Genomic DNA, 17,500 nt, shown 5'->3' with positions numbered 1-17,500 from the left:
AGAGAATCGAGGAGGAAAGGACAGAGAGAGCAGAGATAGAAGGATAGAAGAATAGAGAGGATGGAGGAGTGAGGAGAGGAGGAGAAAGGTAAAACCTAAAAAGGAAACCCAAACAAGGTCAAATGAAGACATACTGAAGCCGAACGATAAACACACACTTCTCACCACTCAGAGGTTTGATTATAACACACTCTATTTGTCCCACACTTTAGTGAAAGACCTCAAGAATCATTTGATCATAACCAAATTCAAATGTTAACCGCGCAGACACAAAGGCACTCTGAGAGAGACCCAGAGGAGAGGGCAGAGGTGAGGAGAGGAGAGGAAAAGATGAGAGGAGAGGAGAGCTGGAGAGAGTGGAGAAGAGAGAAGAGGAGAAGAGAGGAGGAGATGAGAGGAGAGGAGAGCTGGAGAGAGTGGAGAAGAGAGAGGAGGAGAAGAGAGGAGGAGATGAGAGGATAGAGGAGTGGAGTAGAGTGGACAGAGTGAGAGGAGAAAGGTTTAACGGAAACCTCTGTACAGTATTACTGGTCCATTAGAAGCATCCAGTAAAGACCTCCTGCTTGATCAGATCATCAGATTTAAGGAGCCATAAAAACAGAGGAGTGGAAACAAGGAGGAGAAAAGATGGAGTGCAAAAGGAGAACTGACTGAGAAGGCGTGAGAATAGCAGAGGAAATGTGAAGAAAGAGCAGAGAGAAGAGAGAGTAAAGCATCCCTCCATCCTCTAGTCTATAGAGTCTCTCTTTCCCACCTCCTCCTCCACCTCCTCCTCCTCCACCTCCTCGCTCACTCTGTGGTCTAATAAGGAAGAGAGAATCTGAGTGAAAGTTATATCTCAGCTTAAGAGCTCTTCTTCAGTATCAGTTCCCTACAGAGCCATTGGTTTAAGCACAGAATCAATTTTCATAACCACATACCACCTACCACCATCCCCCTACCACCCCCTACCACCCTACCACCATCATCCACACACACACACACACACACACACACACACACACACACACACCCCTCTCCCCCCTATATATCTGAAGGTTACTGAAGTGACCCTCTACAATAAGGAGCCATTTGAAAAAAATCTCTCTCATGACGCGTGCTGTTCTTGGCCAATTCCCCAAGGTCCCTTTTGGCAATCTATACTGTTCACATCTCCCATAATCAGGTCAAAAGTGCTTAGCAGCAGTGTAATGCCCGGCGATACTACTTGAATAAGTAATCAGGCGTTGAGCCTAAGAGCTGCCAAACTGAGAGGGAGAGTGGTTAGCTGTTAGCAGTGTTGTAGTTCTGCGAGGGCGAGTCACCAGAGCACTCCTATCCCCCTCCCCCATCCCTACTGCAACATGGTGGCACACGCCACATTCGGATTCCTTCCAAAAACGGTTCCCCAGGCCCACGGCACTATGAATGTGTCGAGGTCGGCCATCTTTGATGAGGTGAGCTTGTGATTAGGGGAGTGAGGGGGCTTTCAGGGGTGCCTTTCATCATGAGATGAGCTCAGAGCAGATGGAGTGTGAACTGGGAGCTGATGTCACTTGGGGGGGGGGGGGGGGGGGGGGGGGTGGAGGACCGGCTGGGGAGGCTGATGGGGCTCCAGTGACTCATAAGCCAGTGATCTCGTCAGAATTAAACTCTTCCCTCTCTCTCTCTCTCTCTCTCTCTCCCATGAACCATTGTTTTCAAATCCTTTTTGGTCAGAAGCAGGAGTGACGTCTGCAAGCGTTGTATCCATGTTTAGCCAAGCAAAAATAACGAAACTTGGACACCTGCTTAATTTCACTGCTGGACGTTGGTTCTCTGTTCCTGAGCTCACATCTATGTTGGGCTGTAGGTCTGAAAGGGTGGTGAGAGATATACTGAGGAATCTAAAGGAAAGTTTTCCACAAAGCCTTGTAAACTGTGTTGATCGTTGGCTTGAGGGCGGTCCAGTTGATGCCCGGTTTCCTGATTTGTACCTCACTCCCAACTGCCCAATACCGGATCCTACAGAGAGACTGCTCTCCTTCAAGGGGATGCAAGATGTGCATTTTGTTACAGCGGACAAGAAACTTCTGTACAATGCTCTTGTTAAGTGTGCACATGGTAATGTGCTCAGGGACAGGTGTGATGCAAAGTGGATGACTCACTTTGGGGGTAATCAAAACTTGCTACCCTCATGGAGGGTCCTGCACAAGGGTCCTATCCCTAAAAGATCTGGTGACCTTCAGTGGTGTGTGCTGCGCAGTGCCATGGCCACAAAGGTCCTGCACACACACACACACACCTGCACACACACACACACACCTGCACACACACACACACACACCTGCACACACACACACACACACACACACACACACACACACACACACACACACACCTGCACAGTGCCATGGCCACAAAGGTCTTTGTAGCAAAACTGAGGTCTGATGTTTCCCCCATGTGCAGGTTTTGTGATGTCCCTGATACAATTTTCCACTGTTTTTGTGACTGCTCACAATTGGTTTTCCTTTTTTCATCTTTTGGAGGCAGTGTTTCAAGGATTAGGCTTTACCTTCTCGAAAGAACTTTTCATTTGCGGGGTCAAGTACTCCAAAGCCAAAAAAGATCTGTGCGGCTGCCTGAACTTTCTAATTGGTCAAGCAAAGCTGACCATTTGGAAAGGGAATCGATTGGGGGAGGAGGGGATATCTGTGAACTTGGTGGAAATGTTTAAAGGGTTAGAGGAGTCGAGGGTCAGAGTGGAAAATGCCTTCTTCCACGTTACAAATAACCTTAGTTGGTTTGGACGTAAACGGTGTGTGGGTAAAGGCTTGATCAATTTTTCTGATGATGGAAGACTGATTTTTAAATGGTGAAACAACATTCTGTACCACTGCTTTGCCGTGTGTATTAATGGGGATTGAGTAATTGATCCATAGTATGGTTCAATAAAAGGGATTTTAAAAGTCAAAGTCTCTCTCTCTCTGTCTCTCCCTCTCACTCTTCTTTCTCCCTCTCTATCTCTCTCTCTCTCACACACACACACACACATATTGTGTTAGATTATTCCATACTGTAATGGAGGAGAATGTGTTTGTCATTTTGTTTGTTTGTGTGTGTGTGTGTGTGTGTACGCACTGTCCTGTAGAGAGACAAATGGACAGTTCCTAACGTCCTGCCCTCTGGCTGCCAGCTGACATTAAACCCAATTATTTTCCCTTGCGTGGAATGCCACTCCTGACCAGCAGGGGAACGTGCCCTTTATAAACACACACACACACACACACACCACACTGGCCCCCAGAATCTCTACATATTGGTCTGGACTTCTTCACTCTTCTCTTTAGTATTTCTTCTTCGCTCTCTCCTTACTGACAGCCAGTCAGGTGGGCTATTTTGGTAGGCCTGTGTGTGTTTGTGTGTGCGTGTGTGTGTTTGTGTGTGTGTGTGTGTGTGTGTGTGTGTGTGTGTGTGTGTGTGTCTGGGCGAGGGAAGACTGTATTTAAAACCCTTTTCTTTAATGCTAACACACAGTTGTTCTTTCCCTCCTCTCTCTTTATTGCTTGTGTGTGTGCGTGCGTGTGTGTGTGTGTGTGTGTGTGTATGTGTGTGTGTTCCAGGGTTCCTCCTGACATCCCCGGGGCTACAGGGCCCGCTATTGCGAGTGTGTCCGGTGCTGCGGGCGCCGCCACTCTGGTGCCGTCCTCGGCCATCTCCACGCTTTCGCTGAGCCAGAGCAACAAGCCATCGCTGCGCCGCATCAAGGGACGCATCCACCGCAGCAAGAGCCTGGACAGCATTGACCTGCTCGACTGCAATGTGAGTCTGATCACTGAGGAACACACACACACACACACAAGCGTGTGCGCGCCTGCACACACATGCACACGCAAATACATGCTTGCATTTATACACACACACACACACACACACACACACACACATATGCATGCATCTACTCAAACACACATACACCCACACACCCACACACATACATGCATGCATGCACTCAAACACACAACACACATATATATGCTTATGTGCAACACACATATATATGCTATATATGCTGTGTGTGCGTATTTTCATACAAACATTTCTACATGCACAAAAGTTCACACACAAACTAATTCACACACTTGCAAAATTACGTATTAAGGGATACTCTTCTGCAGCTGGCTCTAATATATAGCACACACACACACACACACACACACACACACACACACACGCATCTTCAATAAGAAGTGGTCATCTTAAACATCAACATCTTAACTTAAAAGCAAATCTACTCTATCAGGTGTTGTGTGTCCTGAATGTTTAACAAAAATGCAAATGGCAAAATAATTATTTGCATTAATGGATCAATGTCATGGTCTCAGACTGACCACATGATCAATACCACTGGACTTCATTTTCAGTATGAACCTCTCCACCTGCAATCTCCACAATAGCTGCTGGTCTCCTACTGTAGGTTGCTAGGAGCTAGGTTGCTAATGCTAGGCCCCGTGCCATGCTAACTAAAGGTCTTTCTGTTGTCATTGGTGTTGTTGTTAGCCCTGATTGAAAAGGTACGAATTTATATAACGTACCTGTTGATCACAGTTGGCTTTGAATGTAAGTTTTGATAGAGGAAAGTGAATGATGAGAGTTAGCAGTGATGGATCTCCAGTTAGAGAGATAGCTGGTCTGAGACTGAGTTGACAGCTGAGATTGGATGCACATCACACCACACAGGTCGTGAAGTCACTCAAGCCATAGTAATCTGTGCTGGTGGTTTTGGTGTGTGTGTGTGTGTGTGTGTGTGTGTGTGTGTGTGTGTGTGTGTGTGTGTGTGTGTGTGTGTGTGTGTGTGTGTGTGAATGTGTGCGCACACATACATGTGTAGTAGATAGCACCACTATGAGGCCTTGACATGAGAAAGCTTTTATGTCAATGGGTTAACTGTAACACACACACACACACACACACACACACACACACACACACACACACACACACACACACATACACACACACATCCATCTGTGGACACCACATAAGATATCTTACCCCTATATGAGATTACCATAGATTAGAGAAGACAGAGAACAACATGCTGGAGTAGTGTAAAAATATCTGTCTGGATGTTTGTTTTTCATGGTGTGTGTGTGTGTGTGTGTGTGTGTGTGTGTGTGTTTATGTTTGTGTATGGATAACAGACAATATGTTAAAAGCCAACAAAGTGTCAGTCAGCAGTGTTTGAGTGGACGTTTTTGGCGGAGGAAGTGCTGTGTCTAGTGGAACATTCCGAGCGCTGACCCGCCCCCCTCTGTAGCGATCCCCACTCTGCTCATCAGTCCCAACAGAGTGATGAAGAGAGAGAGAGAGAGAGAGAGAGAGAGAAAGAAAGCGAGAGAGAGAGCAGGGGAAAGTGAGGGAGATACAGTAAATAAAGTTATAGAGTTGTAGAGATGAAGATAAAGAACCAGACAGCATAGAATAGAAATAGTAAGTAAAGAGGGAAGACATACAGGGAAGAAGAAAGAGAGATGAGGAGAAAAGAAGAAATGGAGAGATGTGGAGAGAGAGAGAGAGAGAGAGAGAGAGAGAGAGAGAGGAGAGAGAGAGAGAGAGAGAGAGAGAGAGAGAGAGGAGACGAATTGAGAGAGGGCCCGGTCACTCCTCCTTAGTGTTGGACAGATATTACTCACGCGCCTCCACTTGCCCTTCTACTGCGCATCATTTCATTGCTCTTAATTTCCTGCCCCTCGTCCACTTGCCCTTCTACTGCGCATCATTTCATTGCTCTTAATTTCCTGCCCCTCGTCCACCGGCGTCCGGGGCGAGTCTCGGCCGAGGAATGTTACAGACCGACACACACACACACACACACACACACACACACACACACACACAGGTCTCGTCTACCCGCGGGGAAATGGGCACTTTGTCACGAATGAACCCATCAAACGTGTGGGCCGGCGGTGTCTCTCTCGGTGGTGTTAATGTTCTGCTGAGAGCTTGCCAGCCTCAGACCCGTCCCCGCACCCACGCGCAAATGGAACATGACACACACACACACACACACACACACACACACACACACACACACACACACACACACACACACAACACACACAGCTTCCGGTTGCCGTGGCGCTGACCCTCATCCCATTATCCAACCACCTGCTCCCCCCCCCACACACACACAAACACTCACACACACACATCCCTCTTCCTCCACTGCCCGCCAACACACACACACACACACACACACACACACATACACACAATGTTCATACACACACACATGCACTGACAAAGACAGAGGCACCCACACACATACACACTCGCCTCGCCTCCATGTCTGTGCCAGGTTGTTAGATCTGACAGACATCCACACACACACACACACACACACACACACACACACACACACACACACACACACACACACACACACACCTGTTCTGCACGTGCATGCACAAGCAAACACACACACACACACACACACACACACACACACACATAGCCCAAACAGATGGCCCTCTATTTCTACTAGACATGACACTCTATCATAGCAGTGCCTATCAGCCTCTCTACTTTAACCGTTCATTGTAACACACACACACACACACACACACACACAAACACACACACACACACACACACACACACACACACACATACACACACACACACAGGAAAAATAACATGAACTGTTCTATGAGCTTTGCATACTGCTTATTTGAAAATGATTTTGAGTCCAATATCTGAGCATAGTCTCTTTCAGACACACACACACACACACGCACACACACACACACAGAGAGAGAGAGAGAGAGAGAGAGACTCAATAAAACTCTAACTGCCCAGAGTAGTAACTTGTAATGGGTTTAATTCCAGCCCCGGGGGTCCTCGTCCTGAACACATGATACACCAGCCGTGTGCGCTAAATACCAGAGACTACCCATCAAACATACACACACACACACACACACACACACACACACACACACACACACACACACACACACACACACACACACACACACACTCACCACATAACAAGGGCCAATAAAGCTTAACTTTACCATCCCCATTTTACAACCCCACACGGTAAATACTAATTCCTGGCATTTCAACTTTATTTCCTGCATTAAAATGACTGTACATTGACACAATGACTGTGTGTGATTCAGTACTGGTATGTTATTATCTTCCAGGGGTATACTACGCCGGAAATCTTTACAATCCAATAAAAATATATATATATATCTGTAGCCATTATTCCTTTACGTTTTTACATGATATCATATAACATCTCTTAATGTGTATTAGGAGAGGCTTACTGTCTTTTCTGTTTTGTTTTGTGTGTGGTACCCTCCTCTTGAATTATCAATGAAACCATCCGTGCACACAAATCTGCTTAGCTTAGCCGTCCCTTGAAAATGCCTGAAGAATTAAGGGTTTCTGTTTCACCACGGGGCTGTTGCTCTAGTAATCATATGATGTTAGTCTGTGCTTTCACTCAGATAAATTTAGTCGGCTGGCCTGATGGAGTCCACTAATCTCTCATTTAGCCCTCGTTTTTAGATGAAAGTTTTCGCTTTAGTTTTTTGCTGCCGCTCACTATTTGTGGCTAATTCTCCATCAATGCTATTTGTTTTAGGGGGATAAGAGGAGTACATGCTGTCTTTGGACCAAATGTGTTTGGGAGGTGAGCAAGGGCAGGGGATAGAGAGATAGAGTGATAGGGTGAGAAGAGTGGTTGTGAAAGAGACAGGGAACAAGGGGGAGGGGGAGGGAAAGATAGAGTATTTGGGAGAGAAAGAGAGGGTGGGGAAAGAGATAGAGGGAGAGTGAGGGTTGGTGGGAGAGAGGGAGAGATAGAAAGAGAGATACTGAAAAAGACAGAGAGAGGGAGAGCATTGCAGACTGTTGCCACCACCCGTTCTACCATAAGTTATGCAAAGCTATCCACGCCGCAGAGATTGTTAGAATTTACAAACATTCCATATGTCGCTTACTGAGTGTCTTTTATTTTCAACAGGATAGCTATAATATACAAATGCACACACACACACACCCATACACAAGTTCACTTAGACATAGTGCACAAATTTACAAATGACTGACACAAACATACACAAACACACACACACTCACACACACACACACACACACACACACACACACACACACACACACACACACACACACACACACACACACACACACACACACAAATGGGAGAGAGTAATCTGACAAATTAAATGTGTAAGCTGCTTGCTACAAGCCCTAAACCCCATGATAACCCTGAGAAAGCACAGTGAGTGGACAGAACAGTGGAGTGTGTAGCTTCACTTTGAGCGGAAGTGTGTGTGCATGTGTGTGTGCATGTGTGTGTGTGTGTGTGTGTGTGTTTGTGTATGTGTGTGGAGAGGTGTTTGTTGTGTGACTGAGAGCCTGTGTTGGTATGTGCATCCACGTGTGTGTATGCATGAGATGTGTGTGTGTGTGAATGTGTGTGTGTGTGTGTGCGTGTGTGTGTGCGTGCGTGAGTGCATGTTTCAGCAGGGAGATGCTTCTGGTACCGGTTTAGGGAGAGAGAGAGCACGCCAACCCCAAGCTAATACTAATGCACTCTGTAATGCTGTAGTTTGATGGTGCTGGAACAGGACTCCACACACACACACACACACACACACACACACACACACACACACACACACACACACACACACACACACACACACACACACACACATCCTTTCTATCTCTCACTCTCTGTAAATCTGTAAAACAACTGTCTGTTGAGATTGTATTCCCTAGACTTTATCCATGTACAGAGGCAATCAATGCCACAAACACTCTCCCAATGTATGACCTATGGTTCATGTCATATTATTAAACATTTTACTATCACCCCAATTGTTCATGAGCCCAGGCAAAGGCAAGGAGACACTGAGACTCTGAGATATCTAGACAGCAAGAGTGACCTTTAGAGACTTTTAGAGAAACAGAGAGAGAGTTAAAGAGTTCATTTTGCAAAACCATTTCTTTTATTGTTTTTTTGTTTTGTTTTTAATTCACTGTTTTTTATTATCAAACAAAGCAATACAGTGTCATGCTCAATATCACAATAGTTTGAATCTTACCTTAAAAGGCGTTCTTTCAACGTGTCTTGGCAGGGACAGGTATCTAAGTCTCATGACCTCACCACAGGTGTGCCTCAGGGATCAGTATTAGGACCCTTGCTTTTCTCTATTTACACCACCGGATTTCTGCCTTAAGGATATTTCAGACTGGATGAAAGATCGGCACCTTCAGCTTAATCTCTCAAAAACCGAGTTTTTGGTGTTTCCAGCTAAAACAGCTATTCCCTAACAGATTAACATCCAGCTTGACTCAACTTCACTGCCCCCAACTAGATTGGCACGTAACTTGGGCGTTGTAATTGATGACCGACTTAACTTCTCTGAGCATGTAGCTTCTATTGCAAAATCATATCGGTTTATGCTTTACAACATTAGGAAGATCAGACCTTATCTGACACAAGATTTCACACAACTTCTTGTTCAGACCATGGTCATCTCTAAACTGGACTATTGTAATTCACTATTAGCTGGCTTACCCGCTTGTGTAATAAGATCATTACAGCTGATTCAGAATGCTGGAGCACGCCTGGTCTGTTCCCTGTTTAATTTTAAATATTATTATGTTGTTTTGTATTTATGTGTCACTTTGGACAAAGGCCTCTGCCAAATCCATAACCATAACCATAACCATAACAATAGCATACATTTCAATACAGCAGAAAGATTTCTGTTCAAAACTTTTATCATATTAATAGAATTCGGTCCTGAACCAAATTTGCCCAAAGCTGGCCACAAATATTTCCTCTCAATCCTATCAAATGCTTTTTCAGCATCTAATGACAAGGCCGCACAAGGGGAGTCTACCTGCTGAGACTCATGTATAATATGTAGCAAATGGCTTACATTGTCAGCTGCTAATCGTCCCCTCATAAATCCCACTTGATCAGAATGGATTACCTTTCCTATACCATTTTCAAGTCTAGAAGCAAGTACTTTGGAATACAATTTAATGTCAGAATTAATCAAGGAAATAGGTCTATAGTTAGCACATTCAGTAGGATCTTTACCTTTCTTAGGCAGCAAAGAAATCAATGCAGTATTCATATGATGGTGAAAAAAACCTTGATCAACTGCCGCATGCAAAGCCTCTAATAACACTGGACCCAGGCTGTCCCAAAATTGTAACAGCAATTCTGCAGGAATGCCGTCTGGTCCAGGTGTTTTCCCTTTTGCCATATTTCTCATAGCTACATGCAATTCTTCTAAAGAAATAGGATTCCCTAAATCTCCAGGTTCTGCTTGGCTTAGACTAGGCAGGTCTAGTTCACCAAAAACTGACTACAATCCTCCAATTCAAAAGTGCTAGAAGAATTATAAATATCCTGATAAAATTATTTAAATATGTGATTAATTTCCTCTGGATCAAAAACTAGCCCTTTCTTGTATGACCTGGTAGAATTTATAAAATAATATTTTTCACACTGTTTCAGTTTAAGCGCAAGTAATTTACTAGGCCTACTTCCATGAAAATAATATTTCTGCCGAACTCCGACTTAAAGGTGCTCTAAGCGATGCTGGGTAACGTCACTTCTGTTGATTTTCAAACAAAACAAAAAGCTCGCTACTTCCTCCCCCTCCATCCCGTGCAATTGAAACTCCCCTAAACGTGCATCTCGTCGGTGATTTGCTGGAACAGTTTGTTATGTTTTTATGGGCAAGGTTTGCCCAAGTTGTTTTGTGGCTGTTTTTGGAGCCTGGGCTGTCCACAGAGATCCCTTTTTTTACAGTGTATTCAGGACACATGCAGCTTGCGGATGGTGAGGTGAAGTTTGCTGTAAGTGACAAAAATTGTTACTGCCCTACTGGATTATGATCTGATATTATCATTGGGAGAATGGAACAAAAATCTACTGATGTATTAAGGGTATGTGAGAGTAAAATATCAATTCTGGAAAAGGTTTTGTGGCTTGAGGAGAAAAATGTATAATCCCTAACACCTAGGTTATGTGATCGCCATGCATCAACATGCGCGGGAGATGACAACTTTGATGATCTAGCAATGCTTGTGTCAAGAACCGCATTCATATCCCCTGCAACAATCCACTCATATTCTGAAAATCCTAAAATTTCATTTGTCAGCCAAGGAAAAAAGAAGGCATCATACACTGAGGGTGCATATACAGACACAAAATCTATTGTCTTGCCCTGAATAGATGTGCAAATAAAAGATAAACATCCTAATTCAGTTTGGCCTGTGTTTATTTTTTTTTCAATCATCAGATCTACATTCCGTCTAACCAGAATCTCCTTATTTATGTAATACTGAATATAAAGAGCCCATAAAAATAACTAAATTAGGGGTTTTGTGAAGAGCTTAGAATTCTCTGACCGATTGCGCTTGCAGGTCCCACGTCGCAAAACTATTTCTCTTTACGCAAATGCCCATACCAATAAACCTATTGAATTTAATTGAGGATTAGTGAAATAGAGAGAGTGAGTGAAAGAGAGATTGTGACAGAGTGAGAGACTGAAAGAAAGCCGAGGGCGTAGACGAGTGCTGGAGTACTAGGGCTGCAAAGAAAAGAGGCGATTTCCAGCGAGCGGATTGGAGAGCTGCTGTGCTGTAGTCTAGCTGTGCAGCGCTGTCAGGGTGCCGGGGTGTTTTCTGCGCTCGGACGTGTAATTACGGAACATTAGCGGCAACGCGCACCCCGTGAGAGGACTCTGATTACCCAGCATCCCTCAGCAGCTGGAGGCTGTCAGCGCCGGGCCCTCTCTCCACTGCCGCTGCCACCGCTAGCCCCGCCGCCACGCTCTTAGGGGAGTTTAGCGCCTAAATTTAGAAACGGCCAGACTTGCAGTTCTTGCGGCGGACTTAATCCATTATTGATGCGCGGCGGAGAGCCGAACGCGGGGGTGGGTAGAGGCCCGGGATGAGCCAACGGTCAGCCAGGTGACACTAGCCATCGTCTAATAATAACACACACACACACACACACACACACCGTCTAATAACACACACACACACACACACACCGTCTAATAACACACACACACACACACACACACACACACACACACACACACGCACAGTCTAGTAACACACACACACACACACACACACACCATCTAATAACACACACACACACACACACACTGTCTAGTAATACACACACACACACACACACACACACACACATATATTGTCTAATAATGTACACACACCATTCTACAAGCTTTTAAAATAGATTTTGCATGGAGGTATGTGTAACTACAGCAACCATTTGTTATCATAGGATACACATGATCTATTAAACCATTCTACACATCATAGGATACACATGATCTATTAAACCAGTGGTCCCCAAACTACGGCCCGCCACCTCATTTTGGGTGGCCCCCCAAAACATGTCCGTGGTATATAGCATCTGCCCCGCATGGGAGTATGACATCGTCAAACTATAACCTCCGTAATTTCCCCCATTCATTCTCTATAGCGAGTCTTAACAGTACACTTGTAATACTCTTTTTGTCCACTGGTGGTTGTTTTGGCGCTGTTTCGCGTTTGCCATCGAAAAAGTGCTCAAAGTATTCTAAAAGTTTATCAATTAATTGCTAATAACTAACTAACTTCTATTCAAGTCATATTTCTGGGACTTTCTGGGATAATTATTTCTATTTTGTATCCACTCGTTCAAATGTTCATACAAATTCACAATTCACAAAGTTCTCATCAGGTGAGTGAAAGTGGTCATTTCAGATGTTTTTGCCAGCACTTGATAAAACTCTCATAGTTTGAGAAATTATTTGTAGGATATTGCTTGTTCACAATTTGAGCTGTGTATGCAAAGACACAGAGTTCAGAGTTCACACATTTTGAATATTTCATTTGAGGTACATTTTACACTGATATGGCATGATAGCAATATAAACACAGCTAGCAATGGTATTAAATTACAGTAGCCTATGATCAAATGTAATGGAATATTCAACTAAGGTAGATTGTTCACAGCACTAAGCTATTTATGGTTACTGATATACTCCGATTCTCTGGCCCTCTGTTAGAGCCAGGCATTTTGAGCTGGCCCTCGGAAGAAAAGGTTTGGGGACCACTGTATTAAACCATTCTACACATCATAGGATACACATGATCTATTAAACCATTCTACACATCATAGGATACACATGATCTATTAAACCATTCTACACATCATAGGGTACACATGATCTATTAAACCATTCTACACATCATAGGATACACATAATCTATTAAATCCTTGGTCACATCATAGGATATCGCATCATAGGGTACACATGATCTATTAAGCCATTCTACACATCATAGGATACACATGGTCTATTAAATCATTGATCACATCACAGAATATCGCATCATAGGGTGCACATGATCTATTAAGCCATTCTACAAGCAGATGGTGTTTGTGTTCATGTGACTGTTTGCTCAACATCACTTCATGTCACACCAGTTTCACCTAATGTACCCAGTCTCACAGTAGTAACCCAGCAGAAATCCACTGCACTGTACCGAAACCTCAGTGCCATTCTCCCTGGTCTGTGTCCCAATGGCCCTGGCTCTGTTAAAAATGGCTGGAGAACTGGTATGAAGATGAGGAGGAGGAGGAAGAGGATGATGATGAGGAAGCTGTCATTATAATCCCCATGTCCTTCTCTCTGTCCTGCATTTACGCAGCGCTGCACTGGATTCATTCGTGTTGCCGTAAATTAGTGGGCGGAGCTGGAAGAGAATGAACACAGTGACACATTTCCATTTAGAATGTCCAGAGAGGAAATGACCTCGTAGCTGGGGATCACGCTGACCAGTGACAGGAACAGCAGGAAAACCGTTAGATTTGATATTATCCGTTGTCGTCGTTGTCATCTCTCTTTCATGTCCACCCTGATGACCTGACAGATCTTCCAGTCTCTGATGGAGACGGCTGCCTAGGAACAGCGGCAGCCACAGCTCTCTGCCGTCTCCATAGCGGCTCTGTTTGACGCCTCGTGCAGCTCAACTGGATGCGTCCAGACGATTTGATGTGGTGCTCTCACTCTGGGAGTCTTAGATCATGTGTGTGTGTGTGTGTGTGTGTGTGTGTGTGTGTGTGTGTGTGTGTGTGTGTGTGTGTGTGTGTGTGTGTGTGTGAGTGAGGAGTGGGGTTAGGAGGCTGAGGGACTGTTAAAGAAAGGGACATATATAATATAATACTCAAGGCCAAGAAGAGGAGGTTTGCTCTGATTGGCCTGCAGCTCCACATCTACTGTAAGCAGGTCAGAGGGGCAGTTCACCACCACCATCATCATTAGAGTGTGTGTGTGTGTGCATGTGTGTGCGTGTGCTTGTGTGTGTGTGTGTGTGTGTGTGTGTGTGTGTGTGTGTGTGTGTGTGTGTGTGTGTGTGTGTGTGTGTGTGTGTGTGTGTGTGTGTGTGCATGTGTGTGTGTGCTGGTGTTCATTTGTGTGTGTGTGTATGTGTTTGTGTTCATTTGTGTGTGTATGGTACAACATGATTTATACCATCAGGAAGCTGTATTGTTGGAGTATAATGGAATGTGCTCTTGCCCTGTGAGCTCTCTCTTGGTATGGGGTTCAGTGTGTGTGTGTGAAATGTTGATGGGGGTCAAGTGAAAGTCAGGTTGTCAGATTGAGTTTATTTCTGTGTTTGTTCTGGTGTGTGTGTGTGTGTGTGTGTGTGTGTGTGTGTGTGTGTGTGTGTGTGTGTGTGTTTGTGTACCAGTCAGGGCTCAGAGGCACCCGTCACTCCCTAATAGCTCACTTAGTGAAGGCCGACCTCTCGCGCTGCGCCGGCCGTGTGCCATCTGCAACAATGTTAATAAGTCTGGGACACACTCACTGCTGTGCATACACATGCACACACACACACACACACACACACACACACACACACACACACACACACACACACACACACACACACACACACACGTTTATGCTCACACAAACACACACACACATACACACACACACACACACACACTCACTCACTCACTCACACACACTCACTCACTCACACTCACACACACACACACACACACACACACACACACACACACACACACACACACACACACACACTCACTCACTCACTCACACACACACACACACACACACACACACACACACACACACACACACACACACACACACACACACACACACACACTCACTCACTCACACACACACACACACATAATGCTGGTCACCTTCCCCGACCTCTGCCCCTACCTCTATGTAGTTGGGTTTTAAAAACTCAGTCTCCTTTGTGCTGTCGGAGCCAAATCCGCTATTTAACAATGGCACTCTACCAAAAGGGTAGGCAGCCATTTTTGGAGCGTTAATTTACAGCCAAAATCTCTTTCTGAAGAGTCAGGGGAGGGATAGAGAGATGGAGGGAGGGAGGGTAGGAGGGAGGGAGAGGTGTTTTTCCTGGCTTTCAGCCTCTACTAGAACTGTTGGCTTTATGATCATAGTGCCTCTTTATAGTGATTGGACTGAGTGTTTGTGGGGGGTTTTTACGAGACCAAAGAGAGGGAACGACAGTGAGGAAGACAAGAACCACGTCTTTCACTTCATGAAGAGAGTCTGGCTACTCCATTGGGAAATGTTTAGTAATTTAGACTTTGCGTTGACTTAAGTCATTGGCCCAATCACATTGATCAGGGATTCCTACCTTTACGAACCGATGATGAACCGCATCGGCAGTCAGGAAACAATGTATTTGCTGCATTGCTTCTTATGTCTCCCACGGCCACTTTCAATTTCGAAACTAACATCATTTCCACTCATTGCTGATTGGCCCACCATCCGAGAAATGTTAACACATTACAGTAAGAGAAGCCAGACTAGTATCTCAGTGACATGACTAACAAGCTACTAGGGAGGGGCCAGGCTAGAGGAGATTGGGAGAGAGTGTGAGAGTGAAATAGTGAGAGAGAGAGAGAGAGAGAGAGAGAGAGAGAGAGAGAGAGAGAGAGAGAGAGAGAGAGAGAGAGAGAGATAGAGAGACAGAGGGAGAGTGAGTGAAAGAGTGTGTGAGAGAGAGAGATGAGAGAGAGAGAGTGAGAGAGAGGGAGAGTGAGTGAAAGAGTGTGTGAGAGAGATGAGAGAGGGAGAGTGAGTGAAAGAGTGTGTGAGAGAGATGAGAGAGGGAGAGTGAGTGAAAGAGTGTGTGTGAGAGAGAGAGATGAGAGAGAGAAAGAGTGAAACACTCAGCAAAGCTTTTCGCCAAAAAAGGAACATGAATTTGACTTGCTGTCAAACATATGGACGATGATGATGAATTAAAAGTTTCCTTGTTCTGCAACTTTTGTTGAGGCTCCAGGACTGCTCTGGAGATTGAAACCTCTCTGTTTCTGTTTGCATGAAAATATTACACTGGTATTTCATCACCTTGGCCAAACACTAGATATGAATGTGTGCAGGTCTGTGTATGGAGTAGAAGTGAGAGTATTTCTCTGTGTGTGTGTGTTTGTCTGTGTGTGTGTTTGTGTGTGTGTGTGTGTGTGTGTGTGAATAGAGAGGAGATGAGGATAGAAATGAAGGCTAGGTAGAGTGATAAAGAGATGGAGTGATGAATATAGAGAGAGAGGAGAACAAAGTGATGGATTGACGTTCAAAGGCCAGGGGAAGTGTGTGTGTGTGTGTGTGTGTGTGTGTGTGTGTGTGTGTGTGTGTGTGTGTGTGTGTGTGTGTGTGTTGTGGTTGTTTAGTGGTTTGTTTGCATTTGAACACTTGTTTGGTGTATTTGTGTATGTATGGCTATCTGAGCTGTGTGTGTGTGTGTGTGAGAGAGAGAGAGAGAGAGAGAGAGCATGGCAACACGATGAGAGAAGAGAGAGGAGAGGAGGATAGAAATGAAGGCTAGGTAGAGTGATAAAGAGATGGAGTGATGAATAGAGAGATATAGAGGAGAACAAAGTGATGGATTGACATTCAAAGGCCATGGGAAGTGTGTGTGTGTGTGTGTGTGTGTGTTTGTTTGCGTTTGAACAAGCTTTTGGTGTATTTGTGTATGTATGGCCATCTGAGCTGTGTGTGTGTGTGTGTGTGTGTGTGTGTGTGTGTGTGTGTGTGAGGGCGTGTGGGATCAGGGTTGATGCAGGAAGCATTCTGCGTCTCATTTCATCCAGAGAGCAGAGCTCAAGTGTCAATCACACGGCCCGTCAGGAGCAAGGACATTTCTCTCCAAAGACACCCTGTCTGTCTCCTTCAGTGACCACCACCCCCCCCCCCCCCCACACACACACTGTCTTCCTCCTCTCAATTCCTCCTTGTCTGTTGCTGCCTTTGAAGAAATATTAGATGACTTTGTTTTCTGTGAAAGAGAGCCATTTTTTGTTCCCGTGACAGCCCTAGAAACAGATATTTTAACTGGTTATCTATATTGGTTAGCCGTTAATGCATCACTACAGAGTTTT

General features: G+C 44.9%; 2 protein-coding genes across 2 annotated transcripts in view; both read left to right on the top strand.

Moving 5' to 3' along the window:
* The window catches only part of fam189a1 (family with sequence similarity 189 member A1), a 396,028-nt gene that overhangs the window by 62,672 nt on the left and 315,856 nt on the right, over positions 1 to 17,500 (top strand). The window lies entirely within an intron of this gene.
* tjp1a (tight junction protein 1a) overlaps positions 1 to 17,500 on the top strand; it is a 210,931-nt gene that overhangs the window by 66,487 nt on the left and 126,944 nt on the right. Inside the window, 1 exon segment of the mRNA XM_042075467.1 lies at positions 3,582 to 3,780. Coding sequence (XP_041931401.1) covers positions 3,582 to 3,780 — 199 coding nt within the window.

The sequence above is a fragment of the Alosa sapidissima genome, chromosome 20, assembly GCF_018492685.1.
Source record: "Alosa sapidissima isolate fAloSap1 chromosome 20, fAloSap1.pri, whole genome shotgun sequence".
Lineage (NCBI taxonomy): Eukaryota > Metazoa > Chordata > Actinopteri > Clupeiformes > Clupeidae > Alosa > Alosa sapidissima.
Note: the sequence above shows the minus strand (reverse complement) of the source record. Positions and strands in the feature narration are given on the sequence as shown.